This window comes from Telopea speciosissima, chromosome 10, assembly GCF_018873765.1.
Source record: "Telopea speciosissima isolate NSW1024214 ecotype Mountain lineage chromosome 10, Tspe_v1, whole genome shotgun sequence".
Taxonomy (NCBI): Eukaryota; Viridiplantae; Streptophyta; class Magnoliopsida; order Proteales; family Proteaceae; genus Telopea; species Telopea speciosissima.
In genome coordinates, this window is record NC_057925.1 from 47,441,129 (window position 1) to 47,462,829 (window position 21,701).

The 21,701-nt window shown below is 37.9% G+C and overlaps 1 protein-coding gene across 1 annotated transcript; it reads left to right on the forward strand.

The window, feature by feature from the left end:
- The first annotated feature begins 2,037 nt into the window (after positions 1 to 2,037).
- Positions 2,038 to 21,335, forward strand: LOC122644154 (putative MO25-like protein At5g47540). Its single transcript, XM_043837771.1, has 11 exons — positions 2,038 to 2,468; positions 3,406 to 3,567; positions 3,720 to 3,838; positions 4,258 to 4,332; positions 14,133 to 14,226; positions 15,972 to 16,031; positions 16,820 to 16,888; positions 17,362 to 17,460; positions 20,606 to 20,650; positions 20,842 to 20,944; positions 21,047 to 21,335. The coding sequence occupies exons 1-11, from the start codon at positions 2,349 to 2,351 to the stop codon at positions 21,109 to 21,111; spliced, it is 1,011 nt and encodes a 336-aa protein (XP_043693706.1). The 5' UTR covers positions 2,038 to 2,348; the 3' UTR covers positions 21,112 to 21,335.
- Positions 21,336 to 21,701: the final 366 nt, after the last annotated feature.

A 21,701-nucleotide genomic window follows, 5' to 3' on the forward strand; every position in this document is an offset into this window, starting at 1 on the left:
CCTGTTTTATTAAATATTTTAAGCCTCTTGATACGAAGGTACAATCTAAAGGGTATATAAGTTTGGATTGTATTCTAGCTTGCTAGGAAGGTTAGGATGGAGTAAGCTAGGACATTTACTACTAATTCTAAGAACAAGCGTAAAGGGTTCACCCACCCATCCATCCATGGTTATTATTACTCCTTTTCTATTAGTTAAAGTAAAAAACCCTCTCAATATTCATGATACCTATCCCAACCCACATACATTCATCGATTAAGGGATTCTTCTTTGACCGTGGGTATGAGAAAACTCGATCCTTCCATTACAATGATTGCATTTGATGATTTTTTTTTTCCAATTTTAAATTTATTTTTAACCATTTTGTAGTTTGTTTTAAGGTGGATTTCTCACATGAGCCCATTGGTGTTCACATGTTGGATAAAAAATTGTCACTGCCATACTCACCCATGTCCATAGTAGTATTGTTTGCAAGTTAGAAACAAAAGGGAAGTTAGCCGGTTCTTATACACTCCTGGTAGGAGCCTTTCCTACATACTCACTTTAAATATCAATACTTGCTATGTAGCATATTGAATATTTTTAAATTTGGTGGATATGCACTTTTAGGCTTGTTGGGATAAAGCTGAGTTTGTTGTTGATGTATGTATGTAGTTTTAGATTTATTGAAATTTGTCACATGGCAAAACATAGCTTTAAATATTCGGGCTATGGGAGAGTGCATAGTGTTAGTTGGAATACCATAGGCATGGAGAGACATACACAAGAAGCATGACAAATGACAAATACATGAGAGAATATTTAATTGAAGGCAAAATGATGAATGTGTTGCCCTTGTACATATTCAAATATAATTCTCACATAATAAACAATGGGACCCACTCTAATCATGTGGGCCCATGTAGACCCATATGGATGATACCATTCTTCAAACTCTCATTGGTATAGCATGTAGATTTTTTTTTACACGGGAATCATAGGAAATCCTTGTCCTTGATTGAATTAATTGAAGTAGACTGAAACAATTTGACGTAGCTAATCCAAAACCATGATTTTTCTATCCAATGCAAACATAGTTTGAAATATCGGTCTTGGATTGGTTGATCCAGCATTGGTAGAGGCTGATATTGAAAATCAATTTAAAAGAAAAGAAGGCAAAATTGTCCTATCCCAACATACGGGCAATTCAGATCGATATTAGATCGAAACCATGAATACAAGGGTTTGTAGGAAAATTTCTACAATCGGCGTTTAGTAGCCTTTTCCTCAAAAATATTGTATATGGAATGAGATTAAGACTTTACAACAATTATAACGGCTGTTATTTTCTTAAGAAAAAGAACTCTGTGCGGGAGTATGAAGAGTGTGGCCTATGCCAATACTCCAATGAATCCATCTCTCTCTCTTCCTCATATGAAAAGATACCTTAGCCCTTAATGAGGAGGAGAGAGCCACACATGAGAGTGCTTGCATAAGTAGCACACTCACACTCTCAAATAGAAAACTACTTCTCTTCTTTTTTATTTGTACTTTTATTTGTGAGTAGAATTTTTAATTTGTCGCCCACAGATCGAAAAAGGTGGAGGAGAAGAAACTAGAGAAAGAGAGAATATTCAAGATACCCAAAAACACCAGCAGAAAGCCAGAAACAGGAACCTTTCATATATGGAGACCTCGCAACGTCTGTGTTGCATGTCTCTATCTTTCATTCTCTCCAGTCTCTGTCCCTCCTCACTCGCCCTCCCTTCCTCCCTGGTTGTGCTTTGAAAGTTGAAACCATCACCAGAAAACGATAGGGGTTTATCCTCCTCTCACCCTTTTTCTCATTTTGGTGGAGTTATTGGATTTTCTATATTTATTTGCTTCTGTGGTCGTCGTTTTTGTCTTTTTTCGGAGTGGTATTTATTAAGTTTCGAATGGAAGGAATTGAGTATTAGCCTATTAGGGCATAGAGGAAATTCCACAGGTAGAAATTATCGATTTCCATTTTTTCCGAATGACCGAAAATATCGATTTCAAGCCTTGAAAAAGAGAAATATTTTTTTTGTGGTTGTTTATTTTTCTTCGTTTATGGGTCTTCTGGGTCTCCATTTATTGGGAAGTAGGAGGAACCGTGCTTCAGATCCCTTTCCTCTTCTTCTGGAGCCCTAATCATCCACTGAAGAAGCAAAAGCAGAGTCACTTGCTTCAAGAGAAGAGTAGGGAAGGGAGAGCGAGGGGGTTATCATCATCTCCTCATCGTAACAATAATCGTTGAACCACCCTGAACAAAGCAGAAACAGTTTTGCTTCTCTCTATCTGGGCTTCTGAACCAAAGTACATCGCTCCGCGCAGTCCTGCCGAAGAAAATGAAGGGTATTTTCAAGTCCAAGCCCCGGACACCCGCGGAACTCGTCCGCCAGACCCGTGAGCTCCTTATTCTTGCCGATCGCGATGGGATCCCCCGTGAAGACAAGCGTCAGGAGAAGGTAATTCTTTTGATGTTTTTTTCCCCAATTGAAAGAGGGAGAGACTGGTAATCAAGTTTGATCTCCCCCCTTTATAATAAAGATTCAACTCTTTATCCAGAATTATGTATGATTTGGGTATTTACCATTTGAATTTCTGGGTTGAGAATTCGCACCTTCGAACTTGAAACTAAGGAAGTTGGCATGACGGATTCCATTGATTTCATTTCATTCTTACTTGCGAGATCAAAATTAACATGGGGAGAGCAGTATCGCAGTGGTCTATCTATTCTGCATAAGTGAATAGAATACGAGAAGAACCATGCATTTTATATGATGTTGAAACGTCAATCCTGTTGATAATGCAGGCTTCCTCTTTTCTTTTCAGAATGTAACTTGAGCTTCCTCTGAGTGTTATGTGATGGTAAAATTTCAATCTGCTGAAGATATCTTATTGGGAACTATGGGAATTTCCCTTTTGAAAAATAGGTTTAAATGTTTCTTAGGATTTTGGTCAATATGATAATGTAGAGTCACCATAAGCGTTTACGAATTAGTAGTTATAGTTTTATCTATCACCTAGAATAAATTTATTTGTTTGTGTGTGTGTGTTATCTCTTAGAATATTTTAGTACCTGCTTAAGTGTCTTTGTCTCTGTGTTTATGAGTTTGAATCCTTAACTGGATTAATGCTAACATAAAATTGTTGTTTTTTATGAAAAGGCAAAACTCTTTTAGGTAGTTTAAGCCGTTCAAATTATTAAGTTTGAATAACGTCTCACCGAGGGAACTCCTCAAGGTTACAGGCTAGTTTGGCCTTTTGTTTTGGTTATTGTATTCTTTGGTGTCTTATGGATAAATCTCTCATTTATAAAATTTTATGCCTAGTACATGTTCAAACACCAATCTATAATTCTGTTCTAGATTGATTCATGTTAACTTTCTGACTCTTCTACAGATGGCCGAATTGAGTAAACTTATTCGGGAGTTAAAGTCAATTCTTTATGGCAACAGTGAATCTGAGCCAGTTACAGAAGCTTGTGTGCAGTTGACTCAAGAGTTTTTCAGAGAGAACACACTACGTCTTCTCATTATCTGCCTTCCAAAATTGACCTTGGAGGTAACCACGATTAAATGTTATACCTGAAATTAAATGTCAGTTTTTGTTCTGTAGTTTTTGTTTTAATGTATCGTAGATGCTGTAAAGTAATACCTATTTTATGAATTGGGTTCCTTCATTAATTCCTTTTAAACTGTTACCATCTTACGCAGAGTCGTAAAGACGCCTCTCAAGTGGTTGCGAATTTGCAAAGGCAACAAGTCCAGTCTCGGTTGATTGCTTCTGATTACTTGGAAGCAAATAAAGATCTTTTGGATCTTTTGATTTCAGGGTAAGCTACTGTTTAAAACCTAAATATGTTGTAATAGTGGAGTTACCTGGAGCCCTGAAGCATGGTTCATAAGTATATTAAACATGTTGACAAATTTATAAATTTTCACTGTTATTAAAAGTGATGATACAAAAAAACTGTGTAATACAAAAATTCCAGAGTTTCAGTATAATTTGTCTAGAATTTTCATAAAACCAAAAATATCATGATTCACATCTTTTAGAGTTTCAAACACAATCGAAAATTTCACATGCATCTTTTAGAGTTTCAAACATTGTGGAATTTTGTGGAAGTTCTATTTATGCAAGTATCTTTTATGCTGATTAAAGAGGGATGCACTACTTAGAAGAGCCTATGATAAATTGTGTACGAACTATCCGTTTATTTTTGGATGAACAAATACTTGTTCTCTTATTTAGGTATGAAGACACAGACTTGGCTTTACATTATGGTGCAATGTTAAGAGAATGCATAAGGCATCAGAGCATTGCAAGGTAAGCATTATTTACATGGTTGATTAATCATTTCTAGTTAGATTTTCTGTTCCTTGAGCTTTTGGATTTTTTTTATCGTTAAAAGTTGGATGGTAATTGGTTCTTTGAGATTTTTGTTTAAGTAAACTTTAGTAATGGTTAGTAGTCAACTTTATTCATTAGAAAAAAAAGGAGTTCAAGAAAAATGCTGCTGGGGCAAAAGAATGCTAAAAAGGAGAAAATAGTCCCTGGTTGCTACGAACTTTCAGGAACATTTGCACACAATTTGAGGGATTGGTTCTGCAGTTAGAACCAGTCGCTATTCTATGAATATTTCTCCTTATTGGTGCCTTTTTGAACTTAATTATGCAATATTCAATTCTGATGAGTGCTCCAATGATTACCATGGTTTGTAATGGATTGGAGTATTTGTCGATGGCTTCATGACAGGGATGTTTACCTTTTCATGTGAACAGGGGTTGGTTTCAGGGGGGGGGTAGGTAGGATGAACCCGAAGGTCAAATTACATACCCCTTTTAACAGGATCCCAAGTAAAATCCAAAACGGAAATAGGCCAACCTATATGAATAGAGTTCAAATTTAGGTCAAAGGTAGGATGATGTTAGGTTAACAATACCCAAAGTACTGTGACGATTCAACGGCCAGATTTAACCCAATAGTTAAAATAATGAAATCTAAAAATTTAACCCAGAATATGGGAGAACTCTAATTGCAGCCAATCAGAAGCTCACATCAGCCTTAAAGCCAGGATGAGTTCAGTGCTTGGAGGGTGGTTGAAATCCCCCAAAGCCACTTGTAATCTGATGGCTAGATACAGAAATATGAGCGAACTTTCAAACATATAAGATGTGATTTCCAGAATTGGGAGATTTCCTGTAGCACCATATAAGAGGGTCTGATATGTCCACAATCCTGGTCTACCGACAGCCTAGGTAGGGCCTTTAACACTCCAAAATGTCACCCAGTTCTAACGATCAGATACTTCTCCAAGGTGAAGTCCTTGTCTGGCCAGGAAAGATTTGCAACAAACAAGTACTGATAGACCAATGATCAACGGATGATGAACTAAGAATTAACCCACCAGAACCTGAGAAGAGTAAACAGACGAGTTTAACTCGATAGAAGAGTAAACAGAAACTAACCTGTAAAACAGAGAACAACAATGGAGATATAATTTGATTCACCAAGGAATCCCTCCAATCGAACCAGAGTTTCCCTGATGTAGATCACAGGCCCATGTGTAGCCGCCGGAACAAGGCCCCAAAATCAACCCAGTGTAGTTATGGGATTCAACTGCTGTTGGTGGCAGCCTGGTCTGATTATGTGGCAGGTTTTTTGTTGGTTCGATGGAGCTTCTTGTAAGGCAGCCCAGTCAAGATTGTGTGAGGATTATAATTTCAAATTGCCAGATTTGGATAGGGTATGGGCCAGCAGTTTAATAGAGTATATTTTCCCAGATTTTTCTAGATCTGGTGGGCCCATGGCTAGCTGTATGAAGGATGGTTTGAAGGCTAGTTGTGTGGAGATTTATATCCCAATAGATTGAGCTGTCAAGAGATAATTTAGGAACTCAGTTTGTCTTTGTATGGGGGACTTATTTATTCAGTTTTAGTTCCTATTTTTAGATTAGATTAGTTCTAAATTCTAGGACTCTTTATTTTGCCAACTAATGGGTTTGGATTTATTTGTAATTAGTTTCTAATTATGACAAAGTCTAGGGGTTTCTTTTCCATGCAAGAAAGATTTGTTTTTATGTAATGAGTAGTTTCTATTTTTAGGATTCTTTATTTGTTAGTTAATTAGGTTGCTAGTAGGATTTGATTTTATTTCTAGAGGACTTTGGTTGTAATCAATTACTATTTAAATAAAGAACAAGGCTGAATAAAGCCCACGGTTGAGTAAGAAAAAAGAATGAGCTTGGTCAAAGCCATTAATGGCTGTGAGAGACCCGGGAGAGAGTGGGATACTCGGTCCAAAACTATCCTTCTATTCCAATTGATTTCAGCGAGAGATGTGCCCTGAAAGTTACTGATCTGCTGAAGACCATTCGAAAGACGGAATCGGCCACTGGAATTGATGTTTGATTGTTAATGAAGGCCTGAGAATATCAGTAGATCGATTGATGCAGTTGCACTACCTTGGACCAACCCAAACCCATTTGGGAACCTAGATGGAGATGAACTGGGTCCAGTCTGAATCTTGGGTCTAGTAGGATATTAGTAGTCTATTTATTTATTTGATTTATCTTTTAGTCATTTGTTTTATTTTGAATATGGTATTGGTAGTGCTAGAGTTTCATTATGTTTCAGTTTTAGAGTTAGAATAGGAGCTTTGATTTATTTTATTTAGACTTGTAATCATGCAATTAGAACTCAGATTTGAAGAATGGAATAGTGAAGAGTTTGTGAGTGCCTGCGTGGCCAAAGTGATTATGCGATCTTCTTCCCCCTCCCATTTCATCTTATGCGATTTCCCCTCTCCTTTCTCCCCTGCATCTCTGATATCTCTTCCTCAGATTTCTTCCCCTCTCCTAACGGCCCTCCACCAATTTGGTATCAGCGCCAAAGGATCCCATCTTCCTCCTTCCCTTGTGATATCTCTCCCCCATTCTATTCTTCTTCCTTCCTTTTCTTTTCGCTGCAGTTGTGTGACTAAATGACACCAACAGCAAACCCCCACTTTCCCTTTGTTTCCTGCAAAGCCACAAACCATCTACATATCACCCATCATCATCCCATTCTGCCCATGATCCCAACCATACCACCAAGCCCATGCATTTTCCGCAATCTCTCAACTCCTTCCAGCAACTCTCGCAATCTCTCCAACTCTTCCCTAAAAAGAAAAAAGAAAAAAAGATTTTGTTTAAAACAAAAGTCGAACGAAAATTCAGCCCTAACTCTCCCTTCGATTTCCACAAGAAACCCCCATTGACCCATTTTCGCCTTTGGAACTTTGATCAAACCTCGTTCATAGTTATCAAGGCAGGAAGGCGTCCATAGCATTTTAGGGGGGTCAAATTTCAAGGCTTCACCGACATGGCGGCAAGGCATCCAAGGCGACCTAGGAGCCTGGGCGACGCCTTGATAACTATTACCTCGTTAGGGTTCTACCACACCGAAAAAAATAAAAATAAAATACATACCTGGTTTGAAGTTTCCCACCGCGAGTCGTCCTCTTCATCGAATTCGGAGTGTCCTTGTCCAATCTGATTTGAACTCTCCAATCGTTGATCGACTCGAACTCCTTGTCGAAGCTGAGACTTCCACTTTCTCTGCAGGATTTCTGCTTGGTAGCAGAGTTTATCATGTTTTTCACCCATTGGCTCCTGTGATAAGTTTCCTTTTAGCCCACTTTCCCCATATTACCCCCTTCCCCCTTGATCTTACTTGTTACTCTTGCATTTTTTTTCCATAATTGCCCCTCTAATATTATTCTAGTCCTTTTTTTTAGTTTCCAAGTTTGTCATCCCCCCATACATTGCAATCTCCTTGTTTTCCTAGTTTAACTTCCATACTACGGTTTTGCCACTGAACTTACAACTTAATTACAATTTTGCCATTATTGTCCTAAACTGCACCTAATTATGGGATTAGCTATTAATTCCTTTATTTGAGTATCTTCTTATTTGTATGGATACATGCCGATTCCGAATACTACTTTGGCCATGGATTCCTTTGTGTTCAAATTTAGAGTGTGTTTGCCCAATAGAAAACTTGCTATGTTGTTTATTGATGAAGGGCAAAGCGACAATTTTGTATCTCAATCTTTTGTGGATGTTATTAAAGACCGACTAGATCATTATTCACTTTAAGGATTATCTATTTGTCAAATTCTCCGTTTCTTATTATTGTGATGGTTCATATTGTGAAGTGTTTGATTCTCCTCGGTGTATTATTAAATTGGGTCTAGAGTGATTAGAAGAATGAAAGGGCATCATTGGTCATGAAAGAACTTGTGCACCCTACAGCCATTTCACATGCGACAGAAATTCATTCTTCAGGAGTTAGTTGATGAAGTTTGTTCAAAGCCGAGAGAGACAACTTTAGTGATGCTGCCTCAACTAGAACATCAAATAGTGGCAACGGAAGACGAGAAGATCATGGATCAGGTAATGTTGGAATCTAGTGCAGTGAAGGCTATTCCCCATCATGAGTTCGTCCTTCCCCATGATTTTCTAGCCTTGGATGCACCCCCAAAGCTTCATATTTTAGATTTTTTTCAATTTGCAGACATGGAACCAATAGCCCCTGTTCATGAGCTTTTATTTCTACCATTCTACAAAACTCATGGACGAGTTTTTTCTCAACACTGATGGAATTGATGCAGTTGCACTACCTTGGACCGACCCAAACCTGTTTGGGATACTAGATGGAGATGAACCGGGTCCAATTTGAGTCTTGGGTCTAGTAATATTGGAAGTCTATTTATTTATGGGGATTTATCTTTTAATCTTTTGTTTTATTTTGACTACGCTATTGGCAGTGATAGTGTTTCATTATGTTTCAGTTTTAGAGTTAGAATAGGAGTGCTTTGATTTCTTTATACCATGTAATCGTGCAATTAGAACTCAGAGTTGAAGAATGGAATAGTGAAGTGTTTGTGAGTGCCTGCGTGGCCAAAGAGATTGTACGATCTTCTTCCCCCTCCTCCTTCTTATGCGATTTCCCTTCTCCCCTGCAACTCTGATATCCATTTTTCAGATTTCTTCCCCTCTCCTAACGGCCCTCCACCATCGATCCTACTGTAGTGTTGGTTCTTAGTTGAACTTGCATCTACATTGTTTGGTATCAAAGCCATGGAAGGACGACAGACAGACTTTCAACTGAAGTTTGATTCGACATCTCTACCAAACTTGAGGACGAGGTTTTTTTTTTTTTTCCTTTCAACATTGGGAGAGCTGATGTAGATCACAGGCCCATGTGTGGCTGCCGGAACAAGGCCCCAAAATCAGCCCAGTGTAGTTATGGGATTCAACAGCTGTTGGTGGCAGCCTGGTCTGATTATATGGCAGGTTTTTGTTGGTTCGATCGAGCATCTCGTAAGGCAGCCCAGTCCAGATTGCGTGAGGATTGTAATTTCAAATTGCCAGATTTGGATAGGGTATTGGCCAGCAGTTTAATAGAGTATATTTTCCCATATTTTTCTAGATCTGGTGGGCCCCATGGCTAGCTGTATGAAGGATGGTTTGAAGGCTAGTTGTGTGGAGATTTATATCCCAATAGATTGAGCTGTCAAGAGATAATTTAGGAGCTCAGTTTGTCTGTGTCTGGGGGATTTAGTATTCAGTTTTAGTTCCTATTTTTAGATTAGATTAGTTTCTAAATTCTAGGACTCTTTATTTTGCCAATTAATGGGTTTGGATTTATTTGTAATTAGTTTCTAATTATGACAAAGTCTAGGGGTTTCTTTTCCACGCAAGAAAGAGTTGTTTTTATGTAATGGATAGTTTCTATTTGGAGGATTCTTCATTTGTTAGTTAATTAGATTGCTAGTAGGATTTGATTTTATTTCTAGAAGACTTTGGTTGTGATCAATTACTATTTAAGTAAAGAACAAGGCTGAATAAAGTCCACGGTTGAGTTAGAACAAAGAATAAGCTTTGTTAAAGTCATTAATGGCTATGAGTGACAGCTCATGTGAGAGACAGGTACAGTTACAGGCCGTGGGTGAGAGACCTTGGAGAGGATGGGATACTCAATCCAAAACTATCCTTTTTTTTTTTTTTTTAAAAAAAAAAGTCTTCTATTACAATTGATTTCAGTGAGAGTTCTGCCCTAAAAGTTACTGATCTGCTGAAGACCATTTGAAAGATGGAATCAGCCACTTGGATTGATGTTCCATTGTTACATGAAGGCGTGAGAATATCAGTAGATCGATCCAACAGTAGTGTTGGTTCTTAGTTGAAGTTGCATCTACATTTCATTATTCCCACTCTCCCCTCTGTTTCTCACAGCCAGTAGACAACAGCTAACTTATTCCTAAAATTATCAAAATCGTTGGATTGGCCATAGCCTACTTGTTAATATAAAAAGAGAGAATTCCTAGCCAATAAGATGTAGGAAGTATAACATAAGTAGGAAACCTATTAGGCTAAGGAATAAATCTTAAGTTAAACAAAACTAACTTAAAAAAATGGGAAAGTTACGACTACCACCCCTGGGATTTCATCTGTTTCATAAACCTCCCCTGTATTTTGAAAGATTTTTACAAACGTACCCCTACCGTTAGATGAGAACAGTTATGTGATGATGTCATCGCCCAAATATTAACTAAAAATGCCCATAATACCCTTAATCAAGGTGCTTTTACATATTTACCCCCATTTGTTTGTAGCCCTAACCTGCTGGTTAATTTCTCTCTCGTCTCACTCCTTCCTCTTGCTGCCAGAGTTCCCTGCTGTTGGTGGAGTAGCCCTCGGAGACCCCTTCTGCTGCTGCTCCCTCTACGGCTATCTGCTCCTTCACTTCCTTTTACTCTTCTCTTTCTCCTTGCAATCCCTTCCCTGCAACTCCGCCCCCACCCTGCTCCTTCAACCTCTGATTTTGACATTGAATCGATATTTTCTGAACTCACATCCAAGACGAACTTGGAGATCCAATAAAATCATGTAAAATTTATGGAACAATCCCAACAAACATTGAATTCCAAATCACTAAACAATGAACTCAATCAGATCCACAAATATCTATACAAGGAACTCAACCTTTGTTGTACCCCTTTTATATTCCACCCAATTCACAGACCCAAACTCACTGTCGCTCTTGGAGTTCAAGTAAGTGATGCGAATCTTGTTTCACTGATATAACCTGGCAGGTCGGGCAGTATAAGCGAGGCATGCCATCTTTTGTACCCTTTTATGTTCTCAGTAATCTACAGTATGGAAATTTCCAAGAACCGTCTCCCTAACGCCTGAACAGGAAGACCATGTATTTGGGAATCTACAATATGGAGGAAATTTAACTTTGCCTCATGCACAAGAAGTTATGAACTTCAAATACCCACATAAACCAGCAAATCTGTACCTGTACTCCTGGTATAAGAAGATAATGGATTATGTTAGGAAGGAAAAGCTGCATTTTGTAAACCCCTCTCTGCAAATGCAACATCTTTACTGGGTAGTAGAGGATCCAAATCCTGAGTTATTTTTTTCCTACAAAAAAAAGAGAGAAATCATGGCAAAAAAAACTCCTCTTCACCAAACCCTAACCGCAGGTAACCCAGACGAACCCTCTCCTCCTCTGCTGATCTTCTTCTTTTCTTCTCCGGTAAACAACCATGGCCGTACCATCTCCATAATCCATAATCCATAACTCTCTGCCGGGTGCAACAATTAAAAAATAAAATTCATTGGGCAGCCACGGCTGCCATGGTTGTGAAATCAAAACCGCAATTGGGGAGGCAACCTAAGGGGTTTATCAAAATTTTTTGTTGTTTTCTGGCATTGGTTGCCGGAATAAGGTTCTTCGGCATGAGGCGGGTATTCGCAGGGCCGTAGGCGTCATACAGAGCCACAATCGGCGGCTGAATCGGTGGTAGAAACCCTCACGGCTTCTATTTTCAGAGTGGACGAGAGGTTAGGGACAACGATATTCCCGTCATTAAGAAATTTTATTCGGGACCTATTTGTCCATAAAGGTCAAAATTGTCATTTCTTATTTCTTATAAGAAATATGAAACAGAAAAATTATCATTTCCTTCCAAAACTAACAGAGTTAGTACTCAGGGGTATGGAAGTAATTTTTGAAATTCCAAGGGTGGTAGACGTAATTGTTTGAAACTCCAGATGTGGTAGACGCAAATTTCCTTAAAAAAATAAAAGAAAAGAAAACTGAACATAGCCCATGGATTGTGCTAGAAAACAGGCCCACTAATAGGCTTTAAAGGCCCATGTCGGACTGGACTTAAAGAAGTCCAGATCCATTTAAGTTTAATCTGTTGGCCACTAAGGCCTGTTTGGTTTTGTTCTTTCTTCAGGAGTAGGTTGAAAAATCCCCTGCATCAGGGGTAGGCGATCCCATTAGAGTTGAGGTCCTCTTTCTTCTCATAGGTCTTAGAGCTGCATATTTCCTTGATGTGTAGAGATTTTTTATCTAAGGTGATTTAGCTATTGTTAGTGGGTAGTTATATGGAAGAAGTGGTAGTTCTGGGCTGTTAAGACGTATGCATTATGTTGAGTAGTCAGTTTCTTTGTTTACCCAATTTAGATCTCATTTTTCTGCAGGCCAAGGTTGACTGAAGACTCAGTAGAGGATAAACAAAAGTGGCGTCACTAATCCTAGTTTAATTGTACACCCACTCTTATTATGTGGTTTTTATTTTCTTTCCTACTGTGATAGTGTAGATCCCTTTTTTCTTTTTTAACCATAAATTGTCATTCAAGACCAAAGGAAAAGGGGGGGGGGGAATGAAGAAAGAGTGATGGTGTTTGGAGTTAAGGGGAATGAGGAGCTCAAAACTGTATTCTAGGAGTATACATACAGTATCCACTACCCAGCAGCAGAATTACACAATTTTGCTCCTACATGGTACACTGAGTTGCTGAAGTATATTGTATCATTGCATGTGTGCAGTTGCTCCGATCATTGGATGTGTTGGAAAAAAGAAGGATAAAGTAAGGAATGATCGTATTAGAGTTGACTTGGGAGTTGCTTCGATCAATTACAATCTCCGAGAGAGTCGTTTGAGGTGGTATGGTCTTGTTCAACAGAGGCCTAGGGACGTTTTAGTAAGGAGTAGTGATTTGATTCTGATTGAAGGATCTAAAAGGTGAGGGGCATTCCTAAAATGACCATAGGAGAAGTTGTGAGGAAGGACATGCATAGTCTAGGTCTTGTACCAGGTATGACCTCGGATAGAGCCTATTGGAGGGCAAGGATCCATGTAGCAGACCCTATTTAGCTGAGATTCTCCTGACTTGCCAGGCTGTGCCTCTTTCCTCCTACTTTTATCTATCACTTTTCCTTTTGTTTTTACATCATTCATTTGTCATTTCCCAATTTTCACTTCTCATCTCATTTCCTTTCCCTCTTTTTCTATCTCTTCATTCCCTTATTTTGTCTAGTCCTCAATTTTGCCTACTTTGATTGTTTGGATCCATGTAGCCAACCCCATTAAGTTGGGATAAGGCTGAGTTTCTTATTGTTGTTGCATGTGTGCAGTTGCATATCCGTATTTTTTTTATCCATAAAATTTATATATACAGACTCAATCAATTAAAAATTTTCTCTCATATCATGTAAATATCTTAGCAAGGATTCAAACAAAGCATTTGGCAAAAATTTTCTGCTGGCTTCCAATTTGACACAACCTTGCAATTTTCTGCGGCGTCCTTTGTCCAGGTTTAGTTTTTTAAATGAAAGCGAAAACTCATTATTGTTAAACCAAACACTCCCTTGCAACACCCCCTCCGTTTGGGGGAAGGGGGGGGGGGAGATTGGTTGAATAAATTGTTCGCTTGGGTCAAGAATTACCACACCTATTTTTAGGTATGGATGTGCAAATATCTCTAAGATTTTATAAGGCTTCTAAAACCACTCCTGCATATGGTGCATTGATATTTAGTACCTCTGCTGTTTATTTTTGTTAGGTGTATCACCAAGACGAACTCTATCTTAACTGGCTTTGAAATGAAAGGTGAATATTATGCTGCCATATTTTATCCTTGTTAATGAGCTTGTAGAATTGAGATAATTAGGTGGTTATTTTGTTCTCGACAAGGTGATCTTGTATATTTGATATACTTGCTTCTACCACCTTGTTTAGTATAAATTTTGAAGTTATTTTGCTGATTCTTTTCACAGGTATGTTTTGCACTCAGATCACATGAAGAAGTTCTTTGATTATATACAGCTTCCTAATTTTGACATAGCGTCGGATGCTTCAGCAACTTTTAAGGTTCAGTATGCGAGAAACTTCTCCTTTAACTTAGAATAGGGACGTGTCTCTCTTTCTCTCCTCCTGAGCTCCTTTTACACCACCCGTCTATGAATCTGTTACGCATTGCTTTTATCTGTTAGTTTTTCCTTTCACAATTAGTGTTCTTGGGACAGAAGTTACTCATTTAATCTTAAAACATTGTGCATATGTTTTGTTTAGAATAGTATTTGAGCTAAAGCCATCCTTTGTTTAGCATAATTATTTGGGCACTTAAGCGCAATAAGACTAAAATGGTTTGGATGTTAAGACCTGCTAGTTTTTAATGGCTAAATATTATTGTTTAGTTAAACTTGGATTCTGCCTTCGAAATTTATCCTTGACCTGGGTTGGCTCAGTTGTATTAACTTTAGACAGGCACACCAACATCCTCCCTTTCCATGGACTAACCCATATCTGGACTTCAAAATCATTTTCAAAGTTTTCTGGAATGATTGCGCATTAGAATGCCATGGTTGCCTAGCTTACTGACTCAACAACACTGTGAGGGGTGATGACGTAAAGATCAGAATCCCCTTGCTGTTTTATTAAACATGGTTATGTCTAGACTTTTTTCATTTGGATAAGTAATATAAATTTATTAGAAAAATAAAGAAAAATCATGCACAAGCAAAAGGCAGCGAAAACCCCAACAGAGGGCAAGCAACCCAAGACCCCAGCCACTTAGGTCCCGGGATGGACCACAACACGGCTAATCCAGGGACAGCCCCCTAAGCAGCCAAACAACAAAAGCAAAACCAATGAGAGAAACAAAATTTGTCTGGTTGTGTCCAGACTTGTCCTAGAAGTAGTACCACATTATCTGTTTTTTGGTTCAGTCCAATTTTGTCGAGTTTGTGAGGTTTATCCCTCATTCCAACAGCAGCAACAACTCAGCCTTATCCCAACTAAATGGGATTGGCGATTTGTCCCTCATGCCCTTTCTTCTAAATCTTTCATCACATCGTTATGGCGTTGTGGATATATTGGTTTCGTCCAACAACAACTCAGCCTTATCCCAACTAAATGGGGTCGGCGATTTATCCCTCATTCCCTTTAGTCTAAATCTATCATCACATCTTTATGGTGTTGTGGATATATTGGTTTCACTCACCCAATTTACTGGAGCAGTTACATTCATTTTGCGCATGTGACTCACAAATATTGCTTGGTCAAACTAAAGTTGGGTTAGGAATTTCAGATTGGCTAATCAGGTGTAGAACCCCTACTTGCGAATTTGAAAATTTAAGGTCTTCAGTCTTCTTACATTTCAATGATTGCTGAAAGTGGGTCTGAAAAATGGGTGCACATGAAGCAGGGGAATTGCTGCAGAACCTAATTTGATCTTCCTTGGCTTTATTATGGGTTCTGCCAAAATAGCCTCTAAGAGTCATTGTGGTGTATGTTTTACTGCTTTTTTCTTGTTAAAATGTCTCCTTTTAGTATACCAATATCAGTTCTGAGAAGGGGCTTTAAGCTATGAGTCTACAAACTTGGACAACTATTTATGGAAGCTGAAAGCTATGGTCATGTGCTTGTAATTATCTATCCACTCTCATCATACTTGAGAGTGCCAAAACAAGACAAAAGGAATTAAGCTAATGCTATATGGAAGCTGAAAGCTGTGGTCATGTGCTTGTAATTATCTATCCACTCCCATCTTACTTGGGAGGGCCAAAACAAAACAAAAGGAATTATGCTAATGCTACTGTCGTGCTTTATTGCAGGAGCTTCTGACGAGGCACAAGTCTACCGTGGCTGAATTTCTTACTAAAAATTATGACTGGGTAAGTATGAGATAAGATTCAATTTTATATGCTTAATTGTTTGTGTCAGTGGGGGTTGTTTTGTTTGTGACTTGTTTTGCTTAGGATTGTTTTTTTCATCAGATAAGTTATGGAACTTTCACTGTGTTAATGCTTGGTACTGGTCAATCTCTATATTCCTTTATGTTACTAAATTTTGTTGGCATCACCTAGGGGATCATTTAGATTGTTTTGAAAGCTCCCTCAAATATAGAGTACCATTCATCATTTTCATATGATGCAAGTACAGCACTTTCTTGACTCTTGAGAGTAAACTATGCCCCTGAGGGGCTATATGTTCGTCCCCATAGAATGGTATACTGGTATTGAATGGTTTTAATAGTAAGGGCTATATGAAAATTCTACACCCCCAATGTGGTTTTAATTTTTTAATAGTTGGGGGAATGTGAAAATGATTTTATGGAATTAGTCTACATTATGAGGACACATGGTTATGTGCACCCCTCCCTTTATTTGCTTTACTGTTTGTACCAATGTTAATTTGGTGTGGTAAATCACTTGATGATTATTTACTACCAACTGACCCTGGTTTCTGAAAGTCCAACTTCTACATTATGTTTCATCAATTATTGTCCGAGTGGCCTGACCAAAGAATTTGTGAATGTGATACATAGTTACATACTAATCTTGCAGTTACTTGTGTTGACATTTTTGATATTTAATTCTTGTCTTCGGGGTGGATTTTAGTTGTTTAGATGTTGACTGATTATAGTTCACGATGCTTTCTTATCACATTTTTCTGGTTCCAGTTTTTTGCAGAGTATAATTCAAAACTTCTTGAGTCCTCCAATTACATCACCAGACGACAAGCTGTCAAGGTTCTCAAGACTTAATTTTGTTTTATTTTATTTTCTTAACCTTTATAGTGGATAATTACTAGTGCTAGTATATATATGTTTCAACAACAACAACTTAGCTTGATCCCAACTTAATGGGGTCGGCTAGTATATATATGTTTATGTTGTTAAATTCTTGCCATTTTCAAGATATACTTGTAACTGTGATTGCTGTTGTTGCAGTGTAATATTCGCAAGTGATTATTTTGTTGTTTGTTTTTTAGTTTGGTCTATTAAACGCACAGTTATCAAGGCAGGAAGGCGACCATGGTGGTTTAGAGGGGCAAAAAGCAAGGCGGCACTGCCATGGTGTCTGCCTAGGCGTCCAAGGCGACCAAGGAGCCTGAACGCCCTGGCGACGCCTTGATAACTATGATTTAAACTTACCTAAACTTGTGGAGTTGGTGGTTTTTGCAAATGTCTTTTTGCTTACTGCTTGTACTTATGTTTTTCAGTTGCTTGGAGACATGCTGCTTGATCGTTCCAATTCTGCTGTTATGATGCGATATGTGAGCTCAAAGGACAACTTAAGGATCCTAATGAATCTTCTCAGGGTATGTTATTGCTTCAGTTTCATCTGTCTTAAAAGTGGAAAACCTACTAAATTTCAGACACTTGATACTTTTAATACCTAGATATAGTCTGACAAAATAAAACGACTGATAATAACCTAATGGATTCGACACTAACACTAACTAGATCACCATTAATGAGATTAACTCTAGATAAACTACTTGCCTAAATTACTTAATCCCCAAGACTAAGAGGTCCCCACATACTAGAACATTAAATTAAAAGACTAAATTCGTGTAGCTCCTATGGACCTAAAATTTGGCCTTGTAATGTAGCTCATTACAAATATAAACACTCAAAGCAAAAGCCCATAACCAAATACTATCAAAACAGGCCCGAATGTTGCACCGTTATTGCATTATTCCCCCTGGTCCAAGAAAGGAATAGGAGAGTTTGGAAGAGTGTCTCGTGCTCTACACCACCATCACAAACCAGGTTCAGAAGATAAAGCATTTATGGTGCTTCTTCGTCTTGAAATATGTTGGGAGTAACAAGCTCTATTGGAGGTATTTTCATAATAGTAGTGTTTTTGCCTCCTTGTAATCCATGGTCACATCTTTTTTTTCTTGTACAATCGGGGCTGTATCCTTGTCATCACTTCTTGTTCTTTCCCAATAGGCTTAAGAATTTCATTGTGGACAGCAAGCTCTTCTTTAGGGACTATTTCTTTTGGCTTTGAGTATCCTTCATTAACCAGTCCTTGGAGAGCTAATATCTGTCGTATGTGAGAAGGCTTTAGGGTGGACAAATTTCTACCACGATCAATTACACCCTTTTGCGCCTTTCAACCACGATCGACCAACATTAATGATGCATTTGGAAGAATCAAACATCTTGTAACAAACACCATTAAGTATTGAGAAATTGAAAATTGAAAATTCGATAAAGACATCACTTTCAAATTCAATGATGATCTTATTTGTTTAAGATAACAGCTCCACCACTAATGCAACATTGGTTGTGGAACCCTAAATTTGAGTTGTTGTGGGCCCACAACTGACAAATAACTCAAATTGAATGAGTAGTGGCAGTTTTGTAAATTTTCAGAATAATTAGGACCCTTAGGAATAGATAAATAGGAATTGGGACCAAACGGTAATTAAAATTTGAAGGGGTCTTTGAAGAATTTAAAACTAGAATGAAACAAAATCAAGAACAAATTCTGTAATAAGGGGCTTTCTTAAATAATAAACAACAACTGTCCTTGTAAATGAGAAAAGTATGCTTCTTCACCACGATAAAACTGAAACATTGGTGAACTCAGTCAATTTCAGGTGAGAGTTATCCCTTATGTGAACTCCGATCAAAGTGAAATATCAGGATGAAGTGCCTAACTTACAGGACTATTCATTCCAACCAACAATCACTTAAAACAGCAATTAGAGAAGGTAACAAAATTCCTGGAAACAAAACTTGGCGAAACCAGCAGAACCAGGTTTGATAACTGGTTTCGATTTCCCAGCAGAAGGTGATTTGGGGGACAAGCATCTAGGGTTTGGGTCGCCCCAAGAGGGTGAGTTAACTCCCAAAATCTCAAGCTTATTGGGCTTGTAACCAGGGAGTTTGATCACAATGTTGGGGTCTGCAAGTACCGCCCAGAAACAGGGATTGAGAACAAATCTTTAATATTGAAACAGAAAGGAAAAAACAAAATGAAGAATGGTGGAGGCTGGAGGCATAAGAAGAAAATAGACTTGACAGAAATTTAGAGGGAGGAAACAGAACTAGGAGGAAAGATTAATCATGATAAAGAGAGGGAAGGATATCTTGTACAGCAGAGCAGCACTCTAAACTCAGAAAAATTTTCTATTCATTCAACTGAAATCTATATATTGATCTGTGAAAGCAAGAGTCCTATTCGTACTCTAAACAGGAGGAAGAGTTTGAAACAAAGTAAACTCCATGATTGCTAAACATAATTAAAATATTAATTGTCAATTTATATAAATAACCAAACAACTAGAAAAAATCTAAATATCCCTAGTAGACCTAAAGCCAGGTTTGGACCTGGTTCTTCTTGGTCTGGGTCTCCAGACTGGGTCAAGCCGGTCCAGCCATGGAAGTGCCATTGCATCAACTATGGACTGCGAAATAAATTTTCGTCTATGAATAAGCAACAGTTATTCATTAGGCATACGGACCCTAGTCTTAAAAACAGAGTTATCCATGGCCAGGTTAAGCTCTGATACTAAGTTGATGCAGACCAAGTTAGATTCCAGATTAGGAATCAAAGACTAGATCGGTTGCTCCACAGGCCCAAATCTGAATTATTTCCTTGATAAATCAGGGTTAAAAAGGCTTGCTGTTCGTTGATTTTGGGAGCCTGCAAAAGGTAAGTAAGAGAGAATAAAGAAAATAAGAAAGAGAGGAGATAGGGGATGTTATGGGACTAAATAGTACCCATGAACAGTAACTTTTAATAACAGAGAAGAGAGGGGCAGGAGAGAAGAGCCCTCTGCTCAAACTTTCTCAAATAAACCCTTATACGGCTGTGTAATTGGAGAAGGGTTACATCCCTAAATAAATAACTTAAAATTATACTTTTAACACATAGATATAGACGAACAAAATTAAACAACTAACATTATGGACTTGAACACTAAACACTAACTAGTTTAGCATTAATAAGACTAAGAGGATCCCACATATTAGAATACTAAATTGAAAGACTAAATTCGTGTACCCCTATAGATATAAAATTTGGATCTTATATTTGAGCCCTATAACAAATAAAAACACTTAAAGCAAAAGCCTATAACCAAATAACTATCAAAACTGGCCCTAATGTTGCACCGTAATTGCATTATTCACTCTCAGATGAGCAGTACTAGGGAGATGGCCTTCAATTCCTTGGCCATCTTTTAACCAGCTAGGGCTGCCGTGTTTCTGTTCATAGCTTGATGGGTGGTCAAGAGTTGAGGTCTATTTAGATTTGGTGATAGCTTATAACGGAGTTCTTCTCATTATAGTTTTGCAATACCATATCCGAGGATTTGTTGAACTATAAACAATTTTGTCAGATTGTTGTTTAAAAATATTACTTCAGCTTGATAATTTAACTACTATATGCACTTCATACTTAGTTTTCCTTTCTTAAGGATTGAGATTGATAGGCTATCTTTGCAGGAATCAAGTAAAAATATCCAGCTAGAAGCATTTCATGTCTTCAAGGTATTTGTCACTCTTTTTCTTTCCCCCCCCACCCAAATGTATGGGTGATTGAAAAAATCGAAATAATCACCCTTTAGTATCCACATGGACTTCATTTATTCAAAGTATTAATTAATCTTTCTTTCTGTTGTTATTTTATTGTTAATTTATCTTCTTGTTATGTAAATCTCTTTTCCCTGTGGTATTCACAGCTGTTTGCCGCCAATCAAAACAAGACTCCTGAGATCGCCACCATACTAATGGCAAATAGAAACAAGCTCCTACGGTTCTTTGCGGACTTTAAGATGGATAAAGGTTAGAGTCTCACAATTTTCTCAGATGGTCTTTCAATCTTTTGCATTTCAGATTGTGCGTATTCAATTATAACAATTCAAATTGAGTTTACTTTTATTGCAGAGGATGAACAATTTGAGGCAGACAAAGCTCAAGTTGTGAAAGAAATTGTCGCCCTTGGACATTGAGATCGGCAGTAAGCAGCTGTGGACTATTTTGTAATTCCGTTTTATTTAAATGTAAATTTTGAATTTGTTTGTGAATTCTATCCTTGTTAGTGCTTTGTGTTGAACTTGGTGACTTGACTTGCATTCAATCTTTTCGTTCTCCCTTGAAGTACAAACTTGAAAATAAATTTACTGCATCGTAGAATTCGAAGTAAATACATCTGTAAAGCCTTCCGATGTCCCAACTACAGATGCCTATTTGCTAGATCCATCATCCATAGCAGTTATACCAATGAAATGGTGCCAGTGTTGGGAAAATGGGTTTGATATTTTGTGGACAGGTTTACAGTAGTGCTCGGGCTACTGAGAGGATGCATGCCAATACATGGGAGAGGTGTAAGTTTGAGATGTCTTAATGTAGGTCATTTCTTTTTGAAAACCTTTTTATGCCTTGAATATAAAGAACTGTTGGGAATAAAAGAAGTGGTGATTAGAATGTGTCAAGTTATAAATACACCTATAGAAATGTCATTTAGACAGTCACTCTTTTAATATATGTAACAGTTGCGATTGTTACATCATCCTTCCATATGGCATAACTGGTCCATAGT

Excerpts from the sequence above, each read along its gene's own strand:
- LOC122644154 (XM_043837771.1), top strand. The coding sequence starts at position 2,349 with ATGAAGGGTATTTTCAAGTCCAAGCCCCGGACACCCGCGGAACTCGTC. Across the intron at positions 16,032-16,819 it reads TTACTAAAAATTATGACTGG|TTTTTTGCAGAGTATAATTC; the intron begins GTAAGTATGAGA and ends TTCTGGTTCCAG. Across the intron at positions 17,461-20,605 it reads TCCTAATGAATCTTCTCAGG|GAATCAAGTAAAAATATCCA; the intron begins GTATGTTATTGC and ends CTATCTTTGCAG.